This window comes from Atheta coriaria, unplaced genomic scaffold (genome assembly GCF_025399875.1).
Source record: "Atheta coriaria isolate IRGN ID8LTWV9N9 unplaced genomic scaffold, Caltech_Dcor_3.1 hic_scaffold_9_pilon, whole genome shotgun sequence".
In the NCBI taxonomy this organism is placed as follows: domain Eukaryota; kingdom Metazoa; phylum Arthropoda; class Insecta; order Coleoptera; family Staphylinidae; genus Dalotia; species Dalotia coriaria.
Window position 1 is genome coordinate 354,375 of NW_027045451.1, and position 24,804 is coordinate 379,178.

General features: G+C 36.0%; 1 protein-coding gene and 1 long non-coding RNA gene across 4 annotated transcripts in view; one reads left to right on the forward strand and one right to left on the reverse strand.

Annotated features, from left to right (window-relative positions):
• The window catches only part of LOC135798981 (protein dead ringer-like), a 48,658-nt gene that overhangs the window by 19,484 nt on the left and 4,370 nt on the right, over positions 1-24,804 (forward strand). For all 3 annotated transcript variants that reach the window (XM_065311989.1, XM_065311988.1, XM_065311987.1), the window contains exon 4: positions 15,757-15,829. In XM_065311989.1, coding sequence (XP_065168061.1) covers positions 15,757-15,829 — 73 coding nt within the window. The remainder of the gene's footprint in view (positions 1-15,756; positions 15,830-24,804) is intronic.
• On the reverse strand, positions 15,305-23,203 carry LOC135798982 (uncharacterized). Its single transcript, XR_010549840.1, has 2 exons — positions 22,989-23,203; positions 15,305-15,980 (listed from the first exon to the last, which is right to left on the reverse strand). It is a non-coding gene; the product is annotated as an uncharacterized lncRNA (long non-coding RNA).

Below are 24,804 nucleotides of genomic sequence, written 5' to 3' on the forward strand. Positions count from 1 at the left end.
TGTAGTGATGCCAACTTAAAATCTAAAAAACACTAAATTCCCTAGGTGCGTTTGCTTGGGTATTTTGGTTGGTTGGCAGCAGTGTGTGTGAATGTGAGGTTAATGCGTAGTAAATTATAACACACAACGCAACAGTTTAAACGCGCCGGTACTAGAAATCAATTACCTTCTCGAGAGCCATAAAATTATGCAAAACAACAGCGAGATGTGTGTGAGCCGAGAGAGTTGCGCGTACATCGCGCAGCAAGTAAGAAACCATAAAGTGCCAGAGACGAGGCACACAACTCTTCGCGTTGGCCACGCGCACGCGCCGGTAGTCGACAGTTTCTAGTTTCGCTTTTTGTCAATGCGGTGAGTAGTCAGCAATCCATAAAACACTGCGTTACATTGTTTAATTTGTTCAATAAAACCACCGATACACGCTAATTGACCTATAATTAAGACTAAAAGCGTAATCGGACCACACACACACACACATAACCTCACAAAAAGACAATAAAAAATCTCATCCGAGAAGTTTCGATGAGATAATGTTTGCTTGTCTTAATTAATTGTCAATTATCATACATTTATTAAGTAAATATTGCGCTTTAAACGTGCGATTTCCATGCGAACATTGACGTCAAACGGAATTTTACGAATAATTGTACTAAATAAATCTATGACTAAACTAAAAAAACAATGTTACAAGCACGTTGGAAGTTGAAGTTAATTAATAACATTTTATCTTTGTGTAGTGTTATAACAACGATTATCATTTAATTGTATAGTTTCACTCGTGTACGGATCATTATAATTTGTGGGTGTAGTGTTTTTATCTTTTGCTTTTAATTTCTCGTGTATTGCCGGCGATTTAAATTAAAACTCGTATTTATTATCATGCCAAACAGCCCGCAGCCACCCTCGCCGCGTAATGATTGATTAGTAACGATTAGTTATGTATAACAAAAGTCGGACGCGCGCACAGCGCTCGGACGGGTCAAACTATTTCGTTGGCTCGAGACATTTAGGTTCTTTAAACAAGTTATTATGATACATGATTAGCTCCGAGGCAAGGCAAGCATGTTTAAATTCTTTGGACCATCAGATAACGCGAGTTAACTCAATACTCGTAGAGACATTAGTCTATAACTGAATAATAATAACGATTAACAACAATATCAGTCAAGGTGTTGGCTTTATTTATTACATGACGGGTTTTATCTCTGATTGCTTCGGCATTAATCGATTTTTATATTCATTTTTGTATTACGCCCACGTCTTCTTTGGTTCTGTAGGTAAATGTAAAAATCTCATTTTCGAAGTGTTTAATTTTAGACTGCGACTATGTTTAGTTTAGTTGTGTCTGCAAAAGGGAAGGTTTAAATTATTGCGCTGGGGAAAATTTTACTTATTTTTGGAAAGTGAAATATGCGTGATTGTAGATCTAGATCTGTGAAATGAGGGGATGGAGATTGGAACACATGCTTGCGATGTCATCGTGAGTAATATCTAGGCATTAAACTATGCATTAAAACGTGGCGGAAATCTTAAGCTTTTGGGAGTTTAACCCTTTTTGGAATTTTGGTATTAGTGGTAGAGTCGTGATTTACATGGAAAGGGGTAAAAAGGTTACTCAAAACAACATTAACCACAAAATTTCTATTTTTGGGAAGAGTTTTGCTTTAAAATTTGTATTTTTGGAAAGAATTGGGGGAAAAATTGTACAGGTTAGGAATTATAGTGTTTTTTATCATTTTATGGCTCATTAATAGATGGCGCTTTGAATTATTAGCTTGGAAACATCATAACCTTGACAAAAATTGATTTTTTGCTTTTATTTTTAATTTTTTTGATGTTTTGATAGTTATTTTGATATTCAGAGGCAAAAAAATCAAGAAAAAAATCAAAATCATTCATTTTTTGTCATATTTTATGGAAATTTATAATTTTATACAAAAATTCCCACGATTTTTGGTTTATTTTAGGTAAAATTGGAGAAAATACGATGTAAAATTCCCAAAAAAACAAATTTTCTTAAATTTTTACCGATTTAAAAACATTTTTACACCCTTCCCGGGTACCTATATTATTATTGTGCATCTCTTAATAAACCTTAACAAAATTTAAGTTTTTTGTTTTTATTTTCAAAGTTTTTGATGTTTTAACAGTTATTTTGATATTCAGAGGCAAGAAAATCAAGAAAAAAATCAAAATGATTCATTTTTGGTCATATTTTTTGGAAATTTATAATTTTATACAAAAATTCCAATGATTTTTTATTTATTTTAGTTAAAATTGAAGAAAATACGATGTAAAATTCCCAAAAAAACAAATTTTCTTAATTTCTACCGATTTAAAACCATTTTTGCACCCTTCCTGGCATATTATTATTGTGCATCTCTTAATAAACGCCTAACAATGGTAATTAAAGCAGCCGGGTTAATTGAAAGGTGGATAAGAAGAGTTGGTTGCTGCGCGAGCCCGCGGAACGTCGTAAAAACAGCAGTCGGTTGTTTTGTCCATTGGTTCCGCTTTCGAAGCGCTTTATAGAAAAACGCCTGCGATTTTTATAGCCCTTCGCATGGTCGTTACTCATTCCGCCGGGCCGTGTGTGTGTGTGTGTTTGCAAATTGCATTCAATGCTTTTTACCTCTCGCTGCAGCCCCGGCTCAATCATCATACATATCATTAAATATCCCATTTTGGCCGCGCTCGAATTTCGGCATTGCGAATCCAATTAAGCGACTCAAATTAACTAGTAATAGTAAAAATGTTTTCTTGCACACATAGAGAATTTTATTGCAAATTTGTTTCGGGCGCGCGTTGTTTTTTCTTCTTTTCCTCTTCTCTTGTGATATTTCTCTGGTTTACGATCGTGTGAATCTCGACAGACAGATGGAGCGTAAAAATCCTCTATTATTTGTTTTCCTCCTGCCGACACTACCAGTCTTGCGGTGCAAACATTTGAGGAAATCGATTTAAAAAAACGCGCGCGCGTCATTTCCACATTCCGAGAAAATCCTCGAAGCTATTACGCTTGCGGACGAGATAAATGATTAAACTCACTCGCTTTCGGTCGAAATCAATCAGAAGGATAAGAAGTATTGCCACGATTTGGAAGGCTTTAAAAGTGGAGGGCTTTTCTTCATTTATTCGATAATTCGCACACATTTATACCGGACACAGCCCAAGTGCGCTTCATTATCCGCCGTCGATTGAGTCATTTCATCCTTAACACATTCCCCTCGTGTATGAGATTAATGCGTGTTGCGATAATTGCGTAAGGGCCGCCCCCACGTGTACTAAATTCGTGTAAATTCATGTACGCCTACACTACACACAAGAGGAGAATAAGAAAAGAAAAAAAGATTAATTAAATCGTAAACGCACTTTCATCACAAACGCAGCGCTGATCGTAAACGTTTTCTTCGCATGAATATAATTAACACGTTTTTTTTATTGTGTTTGATTATGATTCGTCGGTATCTTAGATATACTCGTATTTACCTTTATTTCGGTAATCGTGTAATGCAAACACAAACACAAATAAAAGTTTCTAATTTTCGAAAGTTTCACAAATAAATAAATTTCAACTTTATTCCACTACAAATCACGCATGGAATGTCGAATTATATTGATATATGTGTTTTGCACTGCACACATTATTCATTTGGATAATTTGATATTTTGCTATTTTCCTACAATGTAAAATTCACAGACACGCATTTAAAAACACAAAAAATTAAATTTTAAAAATAATTTAACTAAAAATTTAAATCCGACCCTGTGGGGTAATATGTTTGTGCATTTTATAATAACAACAAATATTTTTAATATCTAACCTTCAAGGACATTGATAACAACACACATTTCAGTGTTTTTCAAGCAAAAATTCAATTTCTGTTTGCGTTTGCGTTTGAAAACTAAAATTAACCTTTAACCCTCGATTTCCATTGAGTTAGGACATGGTAGATGGTGATTAAGGGCGGCTGGAGTGAGGGCGAGACCTTGGGATTGTATGAGATTAAGACATCTGTTTGGCACATTTAATTTTAACTCCGCTACTGGGGGAAAACACGCATTTAATTGCTGGAACAAACTGTGTGTATATATATATGTATAAACTTGTACGTAGCCCCCGAAATTGATTCACTCAATGTGTCGGTGATTGAGTTGTTTTCCATCATTTGAGTGGTTCGTGACTGCGTCTATTAATACATCCCCCAGAATGGTCACACGAGCGGAAATCAACATAACCTCTGATTTTGATGTAATGTGGGTGGTATAAATTATATGAGCAAATCCAACACCTGGTTGGCTTCCATTTGGTTTATGATAAAACAATGCGGTTCAAATAACAATTACATTGTCGTATGCAAATTGCATCTCGGTTGAGTGATGTATGACCACGTGGCTTGTTTCGCACACCTACTGCACGTAATGCACATTTTCATCATTTGCTTGACGCGAACACTCGGGCATTACACATTGTAAATACTTTATAATTACACACCGGTCCTCTTTGATTCTCTTTACTAATGAACGCTTTAATTGCCGTTTAAATTACGCCGAGCGCAACAATTTTGAAATTTTTTTTTTTTTTGGGAAATATTTAATCAGGTAGACAATTGTGTACGGGACGCGTGCGCTGTGATATATTATCAGATGGATTTATCAAACAACGGTTTACTGGTGCCTGCGCATCGGAAATGTGTCTATAGTTTCTACTACCTGACTTTAAGCGGGTGCGCATGTGACTTAAGCTGCAAGTACTTAAACCGCCGCGCCGGTTTGTGACCGTAGTTACATGAAAACCAGACAATACTCGGAATCGAGAGAGAATCTCGAATTCAATATGCAACAAATTCGAAAACTATTAGTTACCACCGCCTACTGCGGCACAATGCGGAGGGTGAAGGCCCTTGAAATTCTCGAAAAACGTGCACAAAAAGAATTCGGTGTGCGCGCCCGCACATGCCGGGCGAAGACCCTCCTACTTGACTTTAGTTCTGCGCGAGTGCCGGCCAAGTGCGCATGGTTTATTTTATTTAATTCAACAACTTAACCTCAAAAAAAAAGAAAACAATTAATTGTGTTAATCAGTGTCATATCACCGATCCACATCATGCTCGGAGGTGCTAATAGGAATCTAGCGATGGAGATTCAAGAGGTCAGCTTTTTATTTCACTTTATAATACTTGTATATACAATATCTGCAGTTGTAATGCATGTAAACATTTAACGAAAAGCGTTTCGGGAGGACATTAAACTAGTTCTTGTTAGCGTTCACGTGCTAAACACAAGTTGAACTTTACATCACCGGTTTCTCGGCTGCGCCAACCCATATTTTTTGATATTATTAATTATTACGATTGTTTCCGTTGTCACGTACACATCAATAACATGAGCATAATGATACCGGGTTTTTAGCGCTTTTAAAACGTGTCTATAGCAGCTTAATTTTATTGCGTTTTATGTTTTAATATCTGCTGGTAGTGTTTTATGAACTGCTGTTTGCACAAACCGGTTACTGACTTCTTCACAACAGAGGCACGGCATTAATGAGATGTTTAAATATTGTAAACGTATATTCTTCACATGAATGAAGAATGACCAAATATTTCTTTGTCCAATTGGTAGATGTGCGCGAGCCGAAGCCGGAATTTGTGCTTCATCGCCTCGAACGATATCGAAACCTATACATTTATAATTAGTTAACACAAAAGGGGAAAAATTAATCATAAATTTCAACTGAATTTATAACGTGTTATCTTTGTACCTCGTAGCGTGCTGGAAACGATTAATTGTCAATTAATATTTTTCGATTGCCGCTCGCGCTGCGCCCACGACAACACCGCCGCAGCGCGCATTTTAATGCTGTGGGGGGAACTATCAGGAAAGTGTCATAGAAATGCATGAATTATTGTTGTTATACACCAAACGGAATCATTATTAATGAATACAACATGAATACGAGATGAAAAAAAAAATGACCAGCAAAACGCATTATTAATTTCTGCATGAGATTTATTTCGCACGTACAATTGTCATATTTCAACACAACACCACAACATGTGTTGCAAATGTTTCGGAATCATATAAAACCTAACCTCGAAACTGGTGTTGTGACGCTGGGATTTTATAAGCGCGCACAAAGGGTGCTATAAAAGTTGAGTTATTCATAACATTGTGCACGTTCATAAAGTCATAAATAATTTTTATAACAGCGGAATATTATATTTTATATTTTATTACAAACAAAATTCGATATTTCTTAAAAAGAACAAAAATAAACAAATCAACAAAATAGTGTGTTTTTGTGGCGATAGATGGCGCTGCAATGCACTTTCGCTCAAATTATACTTAAGTCATACGTTTGGTGGTGGTAGTGAGTGCACAATGCCTTATATAGACAACATTTGTGCCTCACGCGACAAAATCTTTGTTTACGCTGTGTTTCTGATAAATAACACACAATATCACAAATGTGTGACATTGCTTTGATCTTTTTCTTATTTAATTCGACTTTATGTTATGTCTGAATGCGAATTTCAAGCAGTTTGTGTAATATAAATATTATGCTCGTATAAAAATTGTAGACGATACAAATTATACAGCCGTGCGTCCGTTAAAATCGGTAACAGTTATACGCTTTTGCAATTTTGCACCGCGCGTACAATTAGAGGATTCTCGTTAATTCATAAATAAATCATGAACGATATTCACGCGCGCCGTGTGGTGTCTTATTACAATGATGCGCGAGAACGCATTGCGCAACAGCGCGAGCGCGCGCGTGCAACGCGGAAATGTTAATGACATTAATTACAATCATTAGGATCAACAAAGTTGCGCGCGCGGACGGCCGGTACAGAAATATATTTCCTATTTATTTCTGCCTACATCAATCATGGACGTGTGGCGTAGAGGAAAGTGGGAGTATATGGAATCAGTCAATGTATCGATAAGTAAACGCAGGCTCCGCCTTCATAACCGTTTTGCTATTACCGAGAATTAATTTAAAGTGCAGAAAAACGGCGCGAGATTAAGTGTATTTGGTGTATGTGTGTATATCTTGATAAGGCGGAATTTTACGAGTCAATTTGCCACTTTTCTAGGCCGGAACACGGATATGCTTTTATTACCGCTTGCAAATTATACATATACGCGAAGACGAAAACAATGGCGGCATAACTGCCATAATAAAAACAACAACCGAAAATTATGCGCCTTTGCAAACAAGGGAAATGAACAAAACCAACGCGAGTAATGTGTTTAGGAAATGAATTGCGTGAAAAAATAAAAACAACCTAATGAATAATGTTCGTTTATATAATTTATCGCAATGTTGGTTGCATACACTTTTTTTTAATATCTTGAAAGAGGTTATGTAATAAAACGCTTTTAATATCATCAGGAATAGCAAAAAATAAAAAATGTAGATTTTTTTTAATGGTTTTCTTTGATTTACTAATTTGTCGTAAATGTTATTAATTTTTTTCAAAGTTAATCTTATAGTGCTTGTTGAGGTCTATCTTTTGATAAAAAAATTATTTCTTTATCAGTATTACTTCCGGAGTTATTGATGATTTTGTTTGTGATTTCTACCCATTTTTATGATTTTTTTTGTTTTAACTTCAATAACTTAAAAATGATAAAAGATACTAACGTGCCCTTTGGCACAATAAATCTCTAATAAATTCTTGTATTATTACAACTTGATCAAGTGACGTGCAATTAAAAATGGCGGAGTTATTAAGTTTGAAATTTGAAAATTAAAAAATTTTGTAGTAAAAAGTCATTATTTTGATATTTTATTCAGTTTTTTGCCAGTTTTCTGCAATTTTCTAGTTTTTCATAAAATTTATCACTTCTTTTGGAAGCCAGTCTTATAGTCCTTATTAAGATTTATGTTTCTGCACAAAAATGATTTGTTTATCAGTATTACTTCCGGAGTTATTGATGATTTTGTTAGTGATTTTTACCCATTTTTATGAAATTTTTTATTTTAATTCCAATAACTTCAAATTGGTAAAAGATACAAATTTGTTCTTTGGCACAATAAATCTTAGATAAATTCTTTAATCATTACAACTTGAATCATTGTATTACGTTTAAAAACAACAAAGTTATTGACTTTTGAAATTTATAAAAAATAAAAATGCATCTTTCAAAAGAGGTTATGTTATAATATAAAAACACCATTAATAACACCACCAATACCAAAATAAAAAAGATGTAGATTAAAAGAGAAACACCTACGTTATAATTTATAATAAATCGATTTGAATAAAAGCATAAAACATGGTTTAATCGAAAAGAGAAAATCAAAAACCGAAACAATTAATTCGGCTGTCTTGATATTTATTAATTCGTCCAGAGCCGAGGTAGTAGACCCTCTCTCGAGATGTAGAAGATGTAGATTCGATTAAGTGTTGTGCGCACTGCGCACGGTGTGAATATGTTTTTAAATGGTTCGAATGCCTACGCAGCAAATCATCTATCATACCTATCGTTGACACGTTCTAAATTAAAAAGCTATCCCTCTGTTACCATTTCAACTCCACTCCAACTCACAACTTACAAAATAAAACACAACTACTCTTCACTCACTCGTTGTTTTATCCAAATACTACATAACCATAGAAACCGCATTATCCATACTATTGTCCCCTATAACAATATACATTCAGGGCGACCAACTCATGTCAACCATTGTGATTCTGATTATCGGAGGGTTCATAGGTGAAAGCAGATCTTCCTGTTTGTTATGATTCCCCTGATCCCCTGTTGATAAATATTTTGAATGGCGCGCGTTGTGAATGAAATTGCTTGACTCGGAATTTTTTATTCGGCCCAGAGGTAGATTTGATCTAGGTTCAACCCAGCGACCGGCGATTTCGGTGGAGTGGGCATGCGCGTAAGCATCGTGTAAGTTATTAGGTGGCTCGGCACCTTTATCTGGCCGTGTCATCGCTGCATACATTTCAATAAAATTAGTATTAAATAAAGTCGAGCAAGCGGAATAACACTTTACGCCTTTTAATTATGTCAGCGAGCGCCCAACACAGCGGCTTCTGCGTCCGCTGCGTGCACGCCCAGTCACGAAAGTTAATTGTTTTAATTTATCACCGCTTATTGATTGAGAAAAAGGTAAAAAACATCGACGGAAGCACAAACGCGCGGTGCGGAGATTTTAAACCGAGAATTTGGTGTTTTTTGTGGTTGTTTGTTTATTTGGTTGAGTTAGGTTAGAATGGGTGACGTAAGATTACTTTAACTAGCGACATCTGGTGGTAGAATAATGAATTATTTATTTTAAGCCGAGAATTTTGATTTTTTTAAATTTCTTTGGTTTTTCGTAGTTTTTCAAGATTTTTAGCGTTTGTTTATGTTTTTAGGTCGAGTTAGGTTAGGACAGGTGACGTAGCCTAACTTTATCTAGCGACATCTGGTGGTAGAATAATGAATTAATCATTTTTAGCCGGGAATTTTGAATTTTTTTGCGAATTTCTTTAATTTTTCGTAGTTTTTCAAGTTTTTTTGCGTTTGTTATGTTTTTAGGGCGAGTTAGGTTAGGACAGGTGACGTAACCTAACTTTTTCTAGTGACACCTGGTGGTAAATTAATGAAATAATTATTGAAGGCACGAAATTCTAATTTTTTTGGGAAAATTTCTTTGTTTTTGTGAAATTTTTGCGTTTTTTTACGTTTTTTAAGTTAAATTTAGTCAAAACAGATGACATAACCTCATTTATTATGTGTTGCGATACAATTTTAGTGTTAATTAATATTTCTGGTGGCCTTCTAATTTTTTTCGACGGAATTTTCCGAGAAGGCCCCAAAATAAAAAATATTATTAGGGTTTTTAGTTATTGTTGCAACGTTGCAGGCCATAAAGTTTTGAATGTCAATAAGCCGCATTTATAGGTCAATTTTATTTCATCTCGTGAATGCATACATAAACTGAGACCTATTTAAATCGGAGCTTTGTTCGGGTCGCCCGCGTCGGAGGATCAAAATCGGCGCACAAAAGTTTCGCTCGCCGTGCGCGCTCGGTTTTTTTCTTATTCCGTTTACGTCTCACCAATTATTTCGCTCCGTTTTTATTTTATTTCCTCAGCGCCCGCGCGCGCTGTGGAGTTCGGTTAATTCGTAGTGGTTTTTATTACGTGTAGATGGCAATTAAATTTTAAACAGCAACCAGCGTAGCACAACAACAATGCATTCGGGTTTTGGATTTAAATATAAACCGCCATCGCAACAAGATCAAGCTCGGCGAGGGTCGCGCTCGACTCGCTGTGTTGTTTATTCCAGCACACATTTATAATAGGAACTCATTCGTCGCGTTATATATTCTTTGCTGTAGAAATACGGCTATAAATATACAATAAATATCGGATTTACATGATTGTAATAGCTTCATTTCAGATGTGATTTAATATTTTCTTCGAATGTATGGCGGCGCGCAGCTGGGGCTTCGTAATGTGCACTCGTAAAAACAACATAGGATGTATAAACACGTCTAATTAAGTTAGTTTTAATTACGCTCGAAGTTGATTCTTTTTTCGGGCGCGCTCCGAGCGTATGCGTTTTTGCGCATATGGCGAACTTGAGTTAATTGCTTTTGATTCGTTCATATTCAAAGTGCTTCAAAATGCATTCAAAACTGTTTAGAAATTAATTTGCAATTAGGAATACAAGTCTTTCATGTGATTTTTCAGCGCAAAAACTGTTTTGTGCTTATGTAATTTATGTTATTTTGACATTTTACTCATTTTTTGGTGATGTTTTCTTTGATTTCCTTGTTTCTCATTAAATTAATTAATTTTTTTGAAAGATTATCTTATAGTTTTTATTGCGATCTATCATTTGGTTTGAAAATGGCTTTCTTATCAGTATTACTTTCGGAGTTATAGATGATTTTGTTAGTGATTTTTATCGATTTTTTGAAATTTTTTGTTTTAACTTTAATAACATAAAAATGACAAAAGATACAAACGTGCCCTTTGGCACAATAAATCTCTAATAAATTCTTGTATTATTACAACTTGATCATGTGACGTGCGATTAAAAATGGCGGAGTTATTAAGCTTGAAACTTGAAAATTAAAAAATTTTGTAGTAAAAAAGTAATTTTTTTGATATTTTGTTCAGTTTTTTGGCAGTTTTCTGCAATTTTCTAGTTTTTCATAAAATTTATCACTTCTTTTGGAAGCCAGTCTTATAGTCCTCATTAAGATTTATGTTTCTGAACAAAAATGATTTCTTTATCAGTATTACTTCCGGAGTTATTGATGATTTTGTTAGTGATTTTTACCGATTTTTATGAAATTTTTTGTTTTAACGTCAATAACTTAAAAATGACAAAAGATACCATCGTGCCCTTTGGCACAATAAATCTTTAATAAATTCTTGTATTATTACAACTTGATCAAGTGACGTGCGATTAAAAATGGCGGAGTTATTAAGCTTGAAACTTGAAAATTAAAAAAAATTTGTAATAAAAAAGTCATTTTTTGATATTTTGTTCAGTTTTTTGCCAGTTTTCTACGATTTTCTAGTTTTTCATAAAATTTATCACTTCTTTTGGAAGCCAGTCTTATAGTCCTCATTAAGATTTATGTTTCTGAACAAAAATGATTTCCTTATCAGCATTATTTCCAAAGTTATAGATGATTTTGTCCGTTATTTTTACCGAATTTCTATTAAAATTCTTCTTTTTACTTCAACAACTTAAAAACTGCAAAAAACACATACCTTTCCTTTTGCACAGTAATTCTTTGATAAATATTTAAATTATTACAACTTAAATCATTGTTGTGCGTTAAAAACTAACAAAGTTATGAAGCCTTAAAGTTAAAAACTTACATTTTTTGAAGTAAAAATGCGCTTTTAATGTTTTGCCTTAAAACAACACATAAATAGTAACATTATATATGTTTATTGTTGGCATTGTTGTAATCCTAGATGGAATGTACGCTTGAAATCAAAAATGGTCATTTTCTGCGAGTTTTCGCCAGCGAGTTATAACAATTTTCGCATTTTTGTGGCGGAAATTTCAGATTTGCCATACCATTTAATGATTTAATGATTTTTAGCCCAGTTGCCCCACGGTTAATGAAGATGGCCGGTGTGCGTTGGGTGTTGTGGGAACAGCGCGCGCGCGCGTACACTAACTGGCCGACTAATTAAAAGCAATTTATGCAAATTCGATTAAAAACATATTTTATAGCCTTTTAAACTCCCATACGCATGAACGAATGCACAATGCGCATTAAGCATCGCCAATGCAATTGCGCGCATTATTTCGCATTCGTTTACGAGTGATTACTGCCGTTCTGGGGCCGCGCTCGTCGGCACCGTCGAAGGGCCGGGGCCAGTCCGCACCGAGCGCGCGCGATACGGTCGATTTTAATTACCACGAACGTATTGGACGTAATTTAAAATTGCCTCGGCGTGTTTATGCGCTTGGCGCGTCGGGAATGCCGGCTCGCAGCCCTTTTGCATAATATCTTGTCTTTCTCCAATCCATCAAACCCCGATGCAGCAGCATATCGGTATCGTCGTGCGCGGCGCGCGGGGCTCCTATATTGGCGAAACTTTTTTATTACTTCGGGCAATCGCAGAAAGAGCGAGTGCATCCAGCGCCGCCATTTCCATTCGGCATGCCGCGCCGCATGTGCTGGTTTTAATAATAAAAAAATCGATGAGACTCGCAGGCTCCGCCGCGCGCGGAAAACAAAGGCGAGCGCGCGGAACTCCGCCGACTTCTTCTGCGCGCGTCTGCCATTTTGCTTTTAATCATTATTATGGTAATTACGACCTATACGCCGCTGACTGCATATGATTATGGTTTTAAAAGTCGTTTAAAAACGCCACGGTTTATCGATATGTTTTTTGCTCACCGTGCGAAGATATGCGAAGAAATGCGCGCACACACAGCACCATGCAACATGCACCTGTGATGTTGACATTGTGCGTCGTCGTCGTTAATTGCGACGAATATCCGAGGACAATAACAACACGACCCACAATAACGCGCCGGCGATTATTTAATAGTAATAACCGCTAATATCAGGGAATACCGTAATTATCCAAACATTTTTATGTGTTTTAATTTAATTGTACGCGCATTTGTCGTGAACATGTGCCCGTGCAAAAGCCGTAAGACTTCCGCCCGCATTCGTACTCAACCGAAACGTCATCCGCATATTGTGAATATTTTAATAGCGGCCATTTCAATTCCTGCATTAATGGTAATTAAAAAATGGGAAAGTGCTTTTTTATCGCTGGAGTTTTTCATTAATTACTCGCAAACCAATCAAGGTATTTGAATAATTCTTTTAGCATTTGTTTTAGTTTTAAATTCTACATTAACAATGCAAATATCGTCGCGGAATAAATTTTTTATCAAAAGTTATAGGGTGTTTTAGAAAAATTTCAAGAAATGAACTTTGATTGTTTATAACTTTTTGTACAATTATTCGATTTGAACCAAATTTACCTATGTTATGTAGAATTTAATTAGGAATTTAATTGCATAAAAATTTTTTATTTCAAAAGTTACGCACTAATTTGTGTGAGTTTTTGACTTTTTTTTGACAAATTTCAACTTTGATTGTTTATAACTTTTTGTACAACATTCCGATTATTATTGAATTCACTAATATAATTTAGAATCTAATTAGGAAGATATCTACGTCAAAATTTTGTTGATCAAAATTTTATATCAAAAGTTACAGGCCAATTTGTATGATTTTTGGTCATTTTTTTGAATAAATTTCATTTTAATTGTTAATAACTTTTTATATAATAATCCAATATGCCCAATATTTTTAAATAAGATGTAGAATTTAATTCCTAATCAATATCAAAAGAGATAATAACAATATCTTTATTGGTTTTCGTGTAATTTGCATTCAAGTGACATTATACACTCTGTGTGTACAAATTCAGCCGGGCGATAATCATTTGTAATACGGTGTTAAAACATCGTCGATGCGCGCGGCCATTGTTGCGAGGTGGGGTTGCGGAGGTTAAACACGGTCATTAATAACCCCGGTTAACTAATCTGTCTGCTTGGCCCATCTATCTTTACAAGTTACTTTGCGCGCCCGAGCCTGTCCGCGACGACGAAGCCGCCCGAAGGGACGACGCAATGTGTTTTCTTATACGTCGCTTACGACTTCCACCCGATCCAATAAAGTATTAAAATTACTATTAGCGCATTGCGCGTCCACGCTCGCCGTAAATCTGCATGCGCTCCCTCGGATTTCTCCGATTTTATTGGATCGTTTAACAAGCGCATGTTATAATTACCCATCGCTGGTCGGGGCCGGTTCTTTATTATTTCACTGCGTCAGTGCTAACAAGCCCTCTGCGCTAGATTGATCGGTGTCGATTAACCGGAGCGATGAAGAAGTGCGGAGGGCCTCGAGCCCTGAAGACGGTTGATGAGCGCTAACAGCCGTTTGATTGATGTCAGGTTACTCCCCCGAAAACCTCGCGCGCGCGCTCGGCCACGGCAATCATTGCGACTATTAATTACCGAAAAACTTATACGCGCATATGTGCGTTATCAATAAGTTACCCAGGGCATCATCATCATCTCGGTGCGTGGCGTTTACACTCGATTTAATTAGATTTTTGCTTTTGATGTGTTTTATTTTTTTTCGGACTTGTTTTGTTGGTTAAAGGCGCGCTTTATCGACAAAAATCCACGCGCACCTTATAATTAAAAACGATCGTTATATACGAAGCAATTAATAATAATCAAAAAAATGTGTGTGTGTACAACCTGTTGGATCGGGATGCAGGCGAGCAACAACTCCGGACAAAAAATGTAATTAATCATTAACGGCTTACGCATTTAGATTACTTTTTTGTGCTTATAATAATTTTCGGTATTGCTACAAAAATAAAACAAAAAATCAATGTTTAATATCTCTAAACTATTAAAATTGCAATTATTCACCGATAGATGGCGTTAGTTAATATATTAAAATTTTTCTCTTACGTGTATTAATTGCTCACATTAATCATGCTTGAAATTTTTTGTTTAATTGTTTATAACTTTTTGTACAATTATCCAATTATTACCAAATTCTTCAATATGACGTAGAATTTAATTCTTAACGTAATTGCGTGAAAATTTTGTCGATAAAAATTTTATTTCAAAAGTTATGCGAATATTTGTATAATTTTTTGACATTTTTTCACAAATTTTAACTTTAATTGTTAATAACTTTTTACATAATATTCCAATATGCACCATATTTTTAAATTAGACGTAGAATTTAATAAAGAATTTAATTATGTCAAAATTTGTTGATAAAAATTTTATTTAAAAAGTTATGCTCTAATTTGTATAATTTTTTGACATTTTTTTCACAAATTTTAACTTTAATTGTTAATAACTTTTTACATAATATTTCAATATGCGCCATATTTTCAAATCAGACGTAGAATTTTATTCTTAATATAATTGCGCTTACGCATTTAGATTACTTTTTTGTGTTTATAATAATTTTCGGTATTGCTACAAAAATAAAACCACACAAAAATCCCTGTTTAATATCTCTAAACTATTAAAATTGCAATTATTCACCGATAGATGGCGTTAGTTAATAAATTAAAATTTTTTCTTACGTGTATTAATTGCTCACATTAATCACGCTTGAAATTTTTGATGAGTCGGTTAATGGAATAAACGAAAGTTAACGAGAAAAAGAAAAATATCTTTAGGGTTGTGTTACTAATCGGGCTTTTGTTACAGCTGTACGAAATCAACGACGATCCCAAACGCAAAGAGTTCCTCGACGATCTTTTCTCCTTTATGCAGAAGCGAGGTAAGTGCTCAACGTTTACATTTCGAATGTCGTCAGTCGCCACAAAAGGGGCAGCGTGCAGTTATTGTTGAAAAGTGAAACACGTTGCCGAAGTTTGCGTGCGCGTAATTGTCTCGCGAAGATGTTGGCTGCCTATGCAACACACGCACTGCTAAAACAAAACAAAACCGGTATCAATGATATTAATTTGGCGATGCGATTATTTCGATCCTAATTTTGTGAAATATTTTAGTGTGACTGCAAAACTAATAATATTGATTTGTGATTCGGGGAATTTCAGTGCTTAAGTGTAGTTAATACTGAGTGGAATGCAGGATGATATTGTTAGTTGGTGATGTTTCGGTAGCACTTTGTATGTGGAATATGAAAATGCTCATTTTAATCATCTTAATAACAGCACGATTCCTTTGGGTCACGATATAATTAGGACAATTTAGTGCCGTCCGCTCGTCCGTCGTCTATTTTCAATAAATTCCCTTCGATATGCGAATATGTTATATGTACGCCGTATGCGCGTATATCATTTATTGTTCATTACGAAATTATCCTCGCATTTCTCGTCGTAACCACACGTTTGGCGCATGAATAAGTTAGTTAATTTGCGTTTGCAGTTTTTGGAATTCCTGCCGCGCCATCGGCGTTTGATGTAACAAGTAATAAGTAAATGCAAATACAAATGCATACGAATCATATTAAAATGATTTTTAAACATAGTTAGGAGTCATATTTTGTTGCAAAACAATTGCAATGTTTTTGGGAATGTTTTAATGGATTTATTTTGAAAATTTCATAAAAATCGGTCTGTTTGATTAGGAGTTAATGAGGAACACACATACAATTAATATAATGTACTCGTACACATGTCAGGAAATGAAAATATGAAAATAAGATAATAATAAATGAATTTTCGGTTTCGAGTCACGACTTTTATTGGCAACACATCGGCCGCAGTCCGACACATCAAATACAATGTCACACGTCGTAAATTAAATCAAAAACAACTTAAAAATAAAACTGGCCGCGATCATTTTCGAAACACCAAACATTGCAGACGCTGACGAGCAAATTGCAGGGTAATTCCAACCCGTAATTATCCATATCGTCCGAATATCAAATTATAAACCAGTCGAGAGGTCTTCCATAGGCGCATGGCGCATCTTCGGCTTATTATTAAGCTATTATTGACTGGCTACCGTTTAATTTCATAGCCAAGCGCGTCGTACCTGTATCAACATGACTCGGCCGCTTTTATACGCCCTGGTTTTATTCTATTAGGCGCGATAAATATTTTCGTGGTACAAATTGAATCAAAGCTCTTTGCTGGCACGCCGCCACGCGTGAAATCCCTCTACAATGTTAGTATGTTAAATGCCGATGTTTTCAAAACACTAAGAGCATCACGAAGTGTATTAAAAACAATGCCATCTGTTGAAATAGAAATTATCGCTCGTAAAACTGCTCCAAATTGCGGGATGAAAGAAAAATACGAAATACGAAATAATTTTAGGATGCACTCGTATATAGGAATACATTTCGTGTTCGGAACAATTACGGGAACTTATTTTTTTCGGGCAGATGATGGAGTGCAGAATGTTTAATTGTTTATAACTTTTTGTACAATTATCCAATAATTACCAAATTCTCCAATATGACGCAGATTATGTTTAATTCTTAACATAACTGTGTTAAAATTTTGTAGATAAAAATTTTATTTTAAAAGTTATGGGCTAATTTGTAAATTTTATTGACATTTTTTGAAAAATTTCAACTTGAATTGTTAATAACTTTTTAAATAATATTTCAATATACACCATATTTTCACGTTAGACGTAGAATTTAATTCTTTATCAATATCAAAAGAGATAATAACAATAACTTCAATAGTTTCGGAGTTATTTGCATTTAAGTCACATTATACACTCTATATGTCCAAATTCAAACTGATAGATAGAGTCTGAAAGAGTGCAGAATGTTTAATTGTTTATAACTTTTTATACAATTATCCAATTATTACCAAATTTTCCAATATGTCGTAGAATTTAATTCTTAACATAATTGCGTTAAAATTTTGTTGATAAACATTTTATTTTAAAAGTTACGGGCTAATTTGTATAATTTTTTACATTTTTTGACAAATTCCAACTTTAATTGTTAATAACTTTTTAAATAATATTTCAATATGCACCATATTTTCAAATAAGACGTAGAATTTAATTCTTAATCAATGTCAAAAGATAATAACAATATCTTTAATAGTTTATGAGTTATTTGCATATAAGTGACATAATTCATTCTATATGTCCAAATTCAAATCGCTCCAAATTGCAGAATGAAGAAAAACACAAAATACGAAATAATTTTAGGATCCACTCATACATTTCGTGTTTGGAATAATTACGGCCACTTGTTTTTTGGGGCAGATGATGGTTTTCTTTACTAGTTAGTCCCAAATGTTAGGCGCACATTAATCGCACCAATGATTGACAGCTCCGTTCGACAATAAATTTGAAGATGCGCGCAAAAAACAGCAGGAAAACAAAAAATCCAACACGTGAACGGATATGAACGATTTGCGGCAGCCGAAATTCGGTAATTTGCTCCATTGGAAATTAATTTATGCAAGTGCAAACTTTGCGCCGCAAAGGGTCAGACATAAGTTGTTTCATATTGGATTCTTGCGCATCATCAAGTAGATATATTATTGACAAATGGAATTCTGTAGCGTCATTGTGTTTAGTATTCAGAGGGTTGTTTCAGCTTCCAGAAGCTGCTTCCAACTTCATGAAAAAAGTGACTTGCACTTCTCGCAAACGCGTGCTCGTGCTCGTTTACTCTATTACATAACCTGAATAAAAAAGGTGGGCGTATTGTTCTAAATTTATATACGAGTAGCAGCTACCTACTCGTTGTGTTTGTTCTCACAAAAATCCGATGTCTTTGGGGTTTAATCGAGGTGCACACATGTATGTGATCTTGGCATCGAAAAGACATAATGGCGGCGACGGTGAGTGACGGGCATGTTTACGTGCGCTGCCAACATAAACACACCGGAAGTGTCCGCTAATTATAAATATGTTGTCATCAATCATTGAGCTGTACGCTCCTCGATACTTAGCGTGCGCTTGGGGGAGCAATAGTGAAATTAAAATGGTAGGCAACCAGCAATACGCGCCAATATCAATTCGTGTATAACTGGTCGAGATTGTAAACAATGCAATTACAATATTAAAACATTAAACGGTGGAAACGTGCGAAAACAATCAAACAAGCGCACAATGTTGTCGCCGGTCGGATTTCTTCTCGCGCTCCCCGTAATAGCGCAATGTGTAATGTCAGAAGTAATGCGTAATGTCGGAACGTGCTTCGAGTGCGTGTTGAAAACTCAATGGCGACACCGCACAGCAGCCACACATACACACGCACAGTGCCGGACTAACGCGACAAATGCGTGCATAATATATATACCTTCACATACGTGTTGTGTGTGCATATGCGCTGGGGCAATTACATTCAATTACAATGTATCCAGTGATTTCACAGTGGCAAAGAACCCGACCCGGCCGAGCGCGCACCAACCGGCCATCAACCGTCGCGTAAAATGCCGGCCGTCCTTCATTCTTTATATGCGGTTCGCGAGTCGCGCGTATCGTTTTATTGAAATTCGAAATGTGCATGGCGACGCCGATGTCACGTAACCGGCCAAAGTGAGCCTTAATTGATTAGTTTATACAAAGAAATATTAAAAATACGCACGCATGTATTTTTCACACATGCGATACCGCGAACTAATAATGTGAGCGCATTATTCCACGAAACACAGGGTGTGCATTCTCGGTAATTCACCATTATTCACTACACCCTTTTCAGTCACTACAATATAAGTGGGATGGATGGGCAAAGTTTTATTGCCATTTTTATATTTACTTATAGCCAGAATTGGCAAACAATATCCCTATCCCTTCTAATAATATTATAAATGCGTCCTGATGTTTGTTACACTTTCACGCAAAAACTACTTAACCGATCATCATGAAAATTTGTACACATATTCTTAGTGGTCCCCGAATGGTTATAGGCTACTTTTTATTTAATAAAAAAATTATTTTTAAATAAAATAAAGAAATTGTTTAGCCAATAATACCTCTGCATCTGGCTATTTGACTACTTTAACGCCATCTAGCATTCCAGCAATGAAGCTCAAACCTAAGTACTATAGTACCATCACACTGTATTACCGACAGCTACGTCAACATCAAATCCAATTGACTACACTATGGAGACTGTACACTATACTTCCATAGACTATACTTTCAGCCATTTTAAACTTCCCGCCATTCTACTTCATTGTTACTTCTTCTGTGACTACAGACGCGTACGGAAGCAACTTCATTATTTTAGATATTCGCGAGCGAAGCCGCGGGTTAAAGCTAGTATTACATAAATAGAGCGGAAAACAATGTTTTTCAGTGTAGTATGAACAAAAAATAAGCAAATTTTTTAATTTTACACAACTTGCAATTTTTAAAATCATTTCAAGCTGATTATAAACACAATTATTCGTCGTATCATAGAAGAAATTAATTTAAAGCAAAAAACTTGACATATTTGTGGTTAAATTGAGGTTATGTTGAATTTATTTACATATTAAGAGTGGAAAACATGTAATTTCATGTAATTCCACTCTTGAATTAAAAACAAATTTATCTTTCCATAGTTATTTACAAAGCGTATAAATAAAAATCAAATGAATACAAAGTAATTACAAATTTTGAACAACAGATGTTCAATTCCCTCTCGCAGCATCTCTCAACGCACGCGAGTTGAAATGCGTGCCCGGCGGACACGACCAATAAGTCATTACAATAATAAAACGTCGATTTAATGCGCTCTTTGGTAGAATTTGATTACGTTTTCGATGTAATTAACGGCCGTGGCTCGCTACGCAGCGATCATTAAATCGATGTCAATCGCAAGTTAATTGAATGAGCCAGCCACGCGTAATAAACCAAACGTGCTGACAGACCAACTTCACGACAATGCGATTCAAACTAACTTGTGCATTGTTGTCTCATTAAATCCGCGTAAATTTCGGCATAAACTATGCGTCTGTAATTGCTGGAATAAAGAATCAGTATTTTGCGCGTGTAGTCACTTCGAGGAGGAGAGAACGGAAAGAATATTGGTGTAATAAATAACCGGTATATAAATAAGTCCGACACGTAATTACACGAGATAGATACTGCCCAAGGTGCGCCCTTTTTAATAAAACGTGACATATGATTAACAAGTGTATCCTTCACCTTCCACGCGCCCGGCACACGGCAACGGGGCAATCGTTTTCTTTCCGCTGGGCGTTCGGTCAGCGACGTGTTCTGCTTTAGACTCTTCTTTAACACCATTGTAGGTATGAATATTTTCAGCCGGGCGTTCTTTATTAACTCGTTCGGTAAATGTGTGCGTTGTTTTCACGCCTTGTTAATGCTGGAGTTTATTTATATTTATATTTACGAATGATGGATGTGTCGAAGAGTGATCATTGCACCGGAGCGTATTTCCTTCGATATTGTTTGCGGTGTGTGCTAAGTGTTGTAATTTGCACATGCAATGCAACTCTTCACCTGCGTGCGCCGGTCGTGCATATGGATGGAAATCAATTAAAACAATAAGCCGGGGCTGCAACAATCGCCGGTAGGAATCGCCGGAACTACAGGCACTCACGTCGCTCATTACAAGGAATTCGACGGCTTGAATGTTGAATAAACGTTCGCGGAAAGTGTCGCGATGAATTTTAACATAAAATTTTAAGTTGTGGGTTTTTTGTTGTCCGTTAGAGGGCGTTATTAGTGCTGAACACATGCGGTAACTGATGAAAATTGATACTTTTTGATTCTATTAATATCGACATCTTTTAAAATATGCTAAATGTGAAATTAATATCTGCCATTAAGTCGTGTTCGTTTTGTGAGCGAACGCGCGAGCAGCAAACCGCCGAAGCGCACATCTGTTCCGGATGTGAGAAATTTTTATCCTGAAAATTTTAAATTCAAGCGGACACACCACGCGCGCACGAAAACACCACCTTTTCGGAAAACGCTAATTATCACACTGGTGCAAACGACTTAAGTAAGATATTATTATGTTTATCGGTAAATAAAACGCTTAATTTCATTTTTTTAAAGTTGAATTCTTATACTCGTATTTTTGATTTTCTTGTTAACCAATGTGTCTCCTGATGCTTAAAATATATGATGCGTGTGTGCGCTTGCTGATGCGGCAATAAACTCATATGAAATATAAATCAAAGGTTTAATAACGCGCAGCATTAAAACTTTAATTCCGACGACTGTCGTCTGCGTCCCGCGCGATCATTCAGCTTTAACGCCCCGCCTGTCGCGCACAATCTAAAATTGCGCGCCGCCAAAAAACGACGCACACATTACGCCGGATTATTCGATTTTATTATCTTTATAATTTTATAAATAGCCGCTGATGCTTTATTTTATTTCTCCGAAAACACCGTCGTATTGTTATGATAATATTTTTGATTCGTCTGTTAAAAATGAATTAATTTTGTGTGTTTTTTGCGTATTTTGCGCCGTAAAACGGCCGTAACTTTAATGCGAAACCGATAATAATAAAAGGGCGACCACCGTTTTCGTTCGCGCTCCATTTCAAGGGCTCGTTGGCAGCGAGCAAGAAAGAAACCCAAATGCAATTATGAAAATGTGACTTAATGTTCGTGAGATTTATGGTCGCCGCGACTTAAATATATTAATTTATGGAGTTATCTGCGCCGCCGGCCACACGAAACAAATACAACGCACACGTATGCACGGATATGTCGCGTATTAGAAGGTGCACACACGTTGGAAACTTCTTTTAAAAATAGCTGAAACAAGAACCATTTAGTAATGTGTAGCAATCGGGCGCGCGCGCGCGCTGAGGAAATAAATTGGAAACGAGTTACGAAGGCGAGTCAAATATTTATAAAACAATGGTTGACAATCTCATTAATTTTATATTATGAATGGCGCTGCTCATCGTGCTCAATCGTGAACATTTTAATGAATCGGTAAAAATCTCAGGGCGGCGTGTGTTGTGACTAGCATAAGTACTTAATGTATATAAAAGCTCATCAAAAAAGCCGTAGCATAATTACCATCACGAAGTTGGTTGGTTTGCGCTTGCGAGTCGAAAATAGAATTATGTCCCTGTCGGCCCGATGATATCTCTCCTCCATACAGAGCGACTCAGCCCCGTCTTCTTGACGAACTGCTAAAATTAAATCAATCATTCCTCTCCGCCGGCGCGTCGTTCGTCTATTTGCATGTGATGCGCAGCCATCGGGCCCCCGTAGCACAATTAAAAACGCGACGTGCGTCTCACGTGAAACTGGCGAACGCGTTACGGATGACGGATTATTAAGACGCATCGCGGTGACAAACAAAATTTATAAAAATATAACCGCGCGCAGCGCACGAGTTTCTTTCATTCGGGTGGCGTTTATAAATAGTTTAATCACTGCTCTAAATTTCGATCGACGTTTTTCGCTTTCATGCACGTGTTACTTATTAAACTTCTTTCAGACACATTTACATTAAACATGTTTGTAAAGTGGGGCGTCCACATGGACTGGACGGGCTCCATTTGGATTTTTGCGCGTTTTTATTTTGTTTTTTTGGTGTTTTATCACTAAATATCAATATTTTTTGTTATTTCTTTTTGTAATATTATAGTTTTTGATGAGTTCTATACAATGGAATTTAAATCAAGTAAATATCTCTTTTAGTTTAGAAGTTATAACGAATTTAAAATTTATTTTTACAAATTTTTACATTTTTTGCATTCTTACGTCTACATAGTAAAAATATTTAGGTTTATTCTTAACTAATTTTATAGTTTTCATAATTATTTATCCGTTAGAATGAAAATAAACAGTATATTATAATTAGTTTTCAAGTTCTAGCGATTTTTTGATACTGATTTGAATCTTTTCGCGCTTCGCAACTGCGGAAACTGCGTTTCGGTGCAATATGGTTACCATAAACATACATTTCTCTTCACTTCACATATTGCATTTGATTGCGTGGCATCAGTTTGAACGTTTCCCAGGTAATTGCCACTTGCGGTTCGAGTCGAATCTGTGTGCAAGACGGGCACTATAATTTCAATCTATACTTACGTCGGCATGAATTGCGATTATTATTATAAATAGTTACGCTATTTTAATGTGCATGCACATTGTTCGCGCGGGTAACGTCAGTCAATGATATACCCCAAGCTTCGTTGCGCTCATGGGGTTAAAGTTGAAAATGCAAACGAGCATCGCATTTCGAGCATCGCATGTCGGCACGATATTTCGAAATAGTTTAGACATGCATTCAAATACGTACCGGTTATAATATAAGGATAAATAATAGCAGCGAATGGCAATTTTTATCGAGAAAGGAGCGCCGCCACCGCCGCCGCACAGTTCAGAAGTTCAATAATAAAAGTGGTCGCGCCGGCGCGCGCGCACACACGAAACAAATATTTTATTTTCTAATGGATCGCACGAAATCCACTTAAACAATTACTATATCGGTGAAAATGATCGCGTGCACATTTCAGCGCGCGGCGAAATCATGCTGCGGTTCTTTCGCTGAATTTATTATACGCGAGTGACGGCCGAACACATTCCTAATTGAGATTAACATAATTACGATCGGCGAGACGATCGAAAGGTGCGCTTGCAATCGTATATCATATTGAACGATAGAAACACACACGACGTGCGCGCGAAGGCGGCTGATTTTAATTGCGCTTCATTCTTCATTCATATATGTGTCGCATTCGATAAACCAACACATTACGGCTCATAGGTGCGTTCAACTTGCAATAGATATGTGTATGTGCAACTAATTTCAATATTAATCGCTCGCCGAGTGCATAAATATCGACACGCGCACGCATGATTTATATCGAGCGGAAAAACT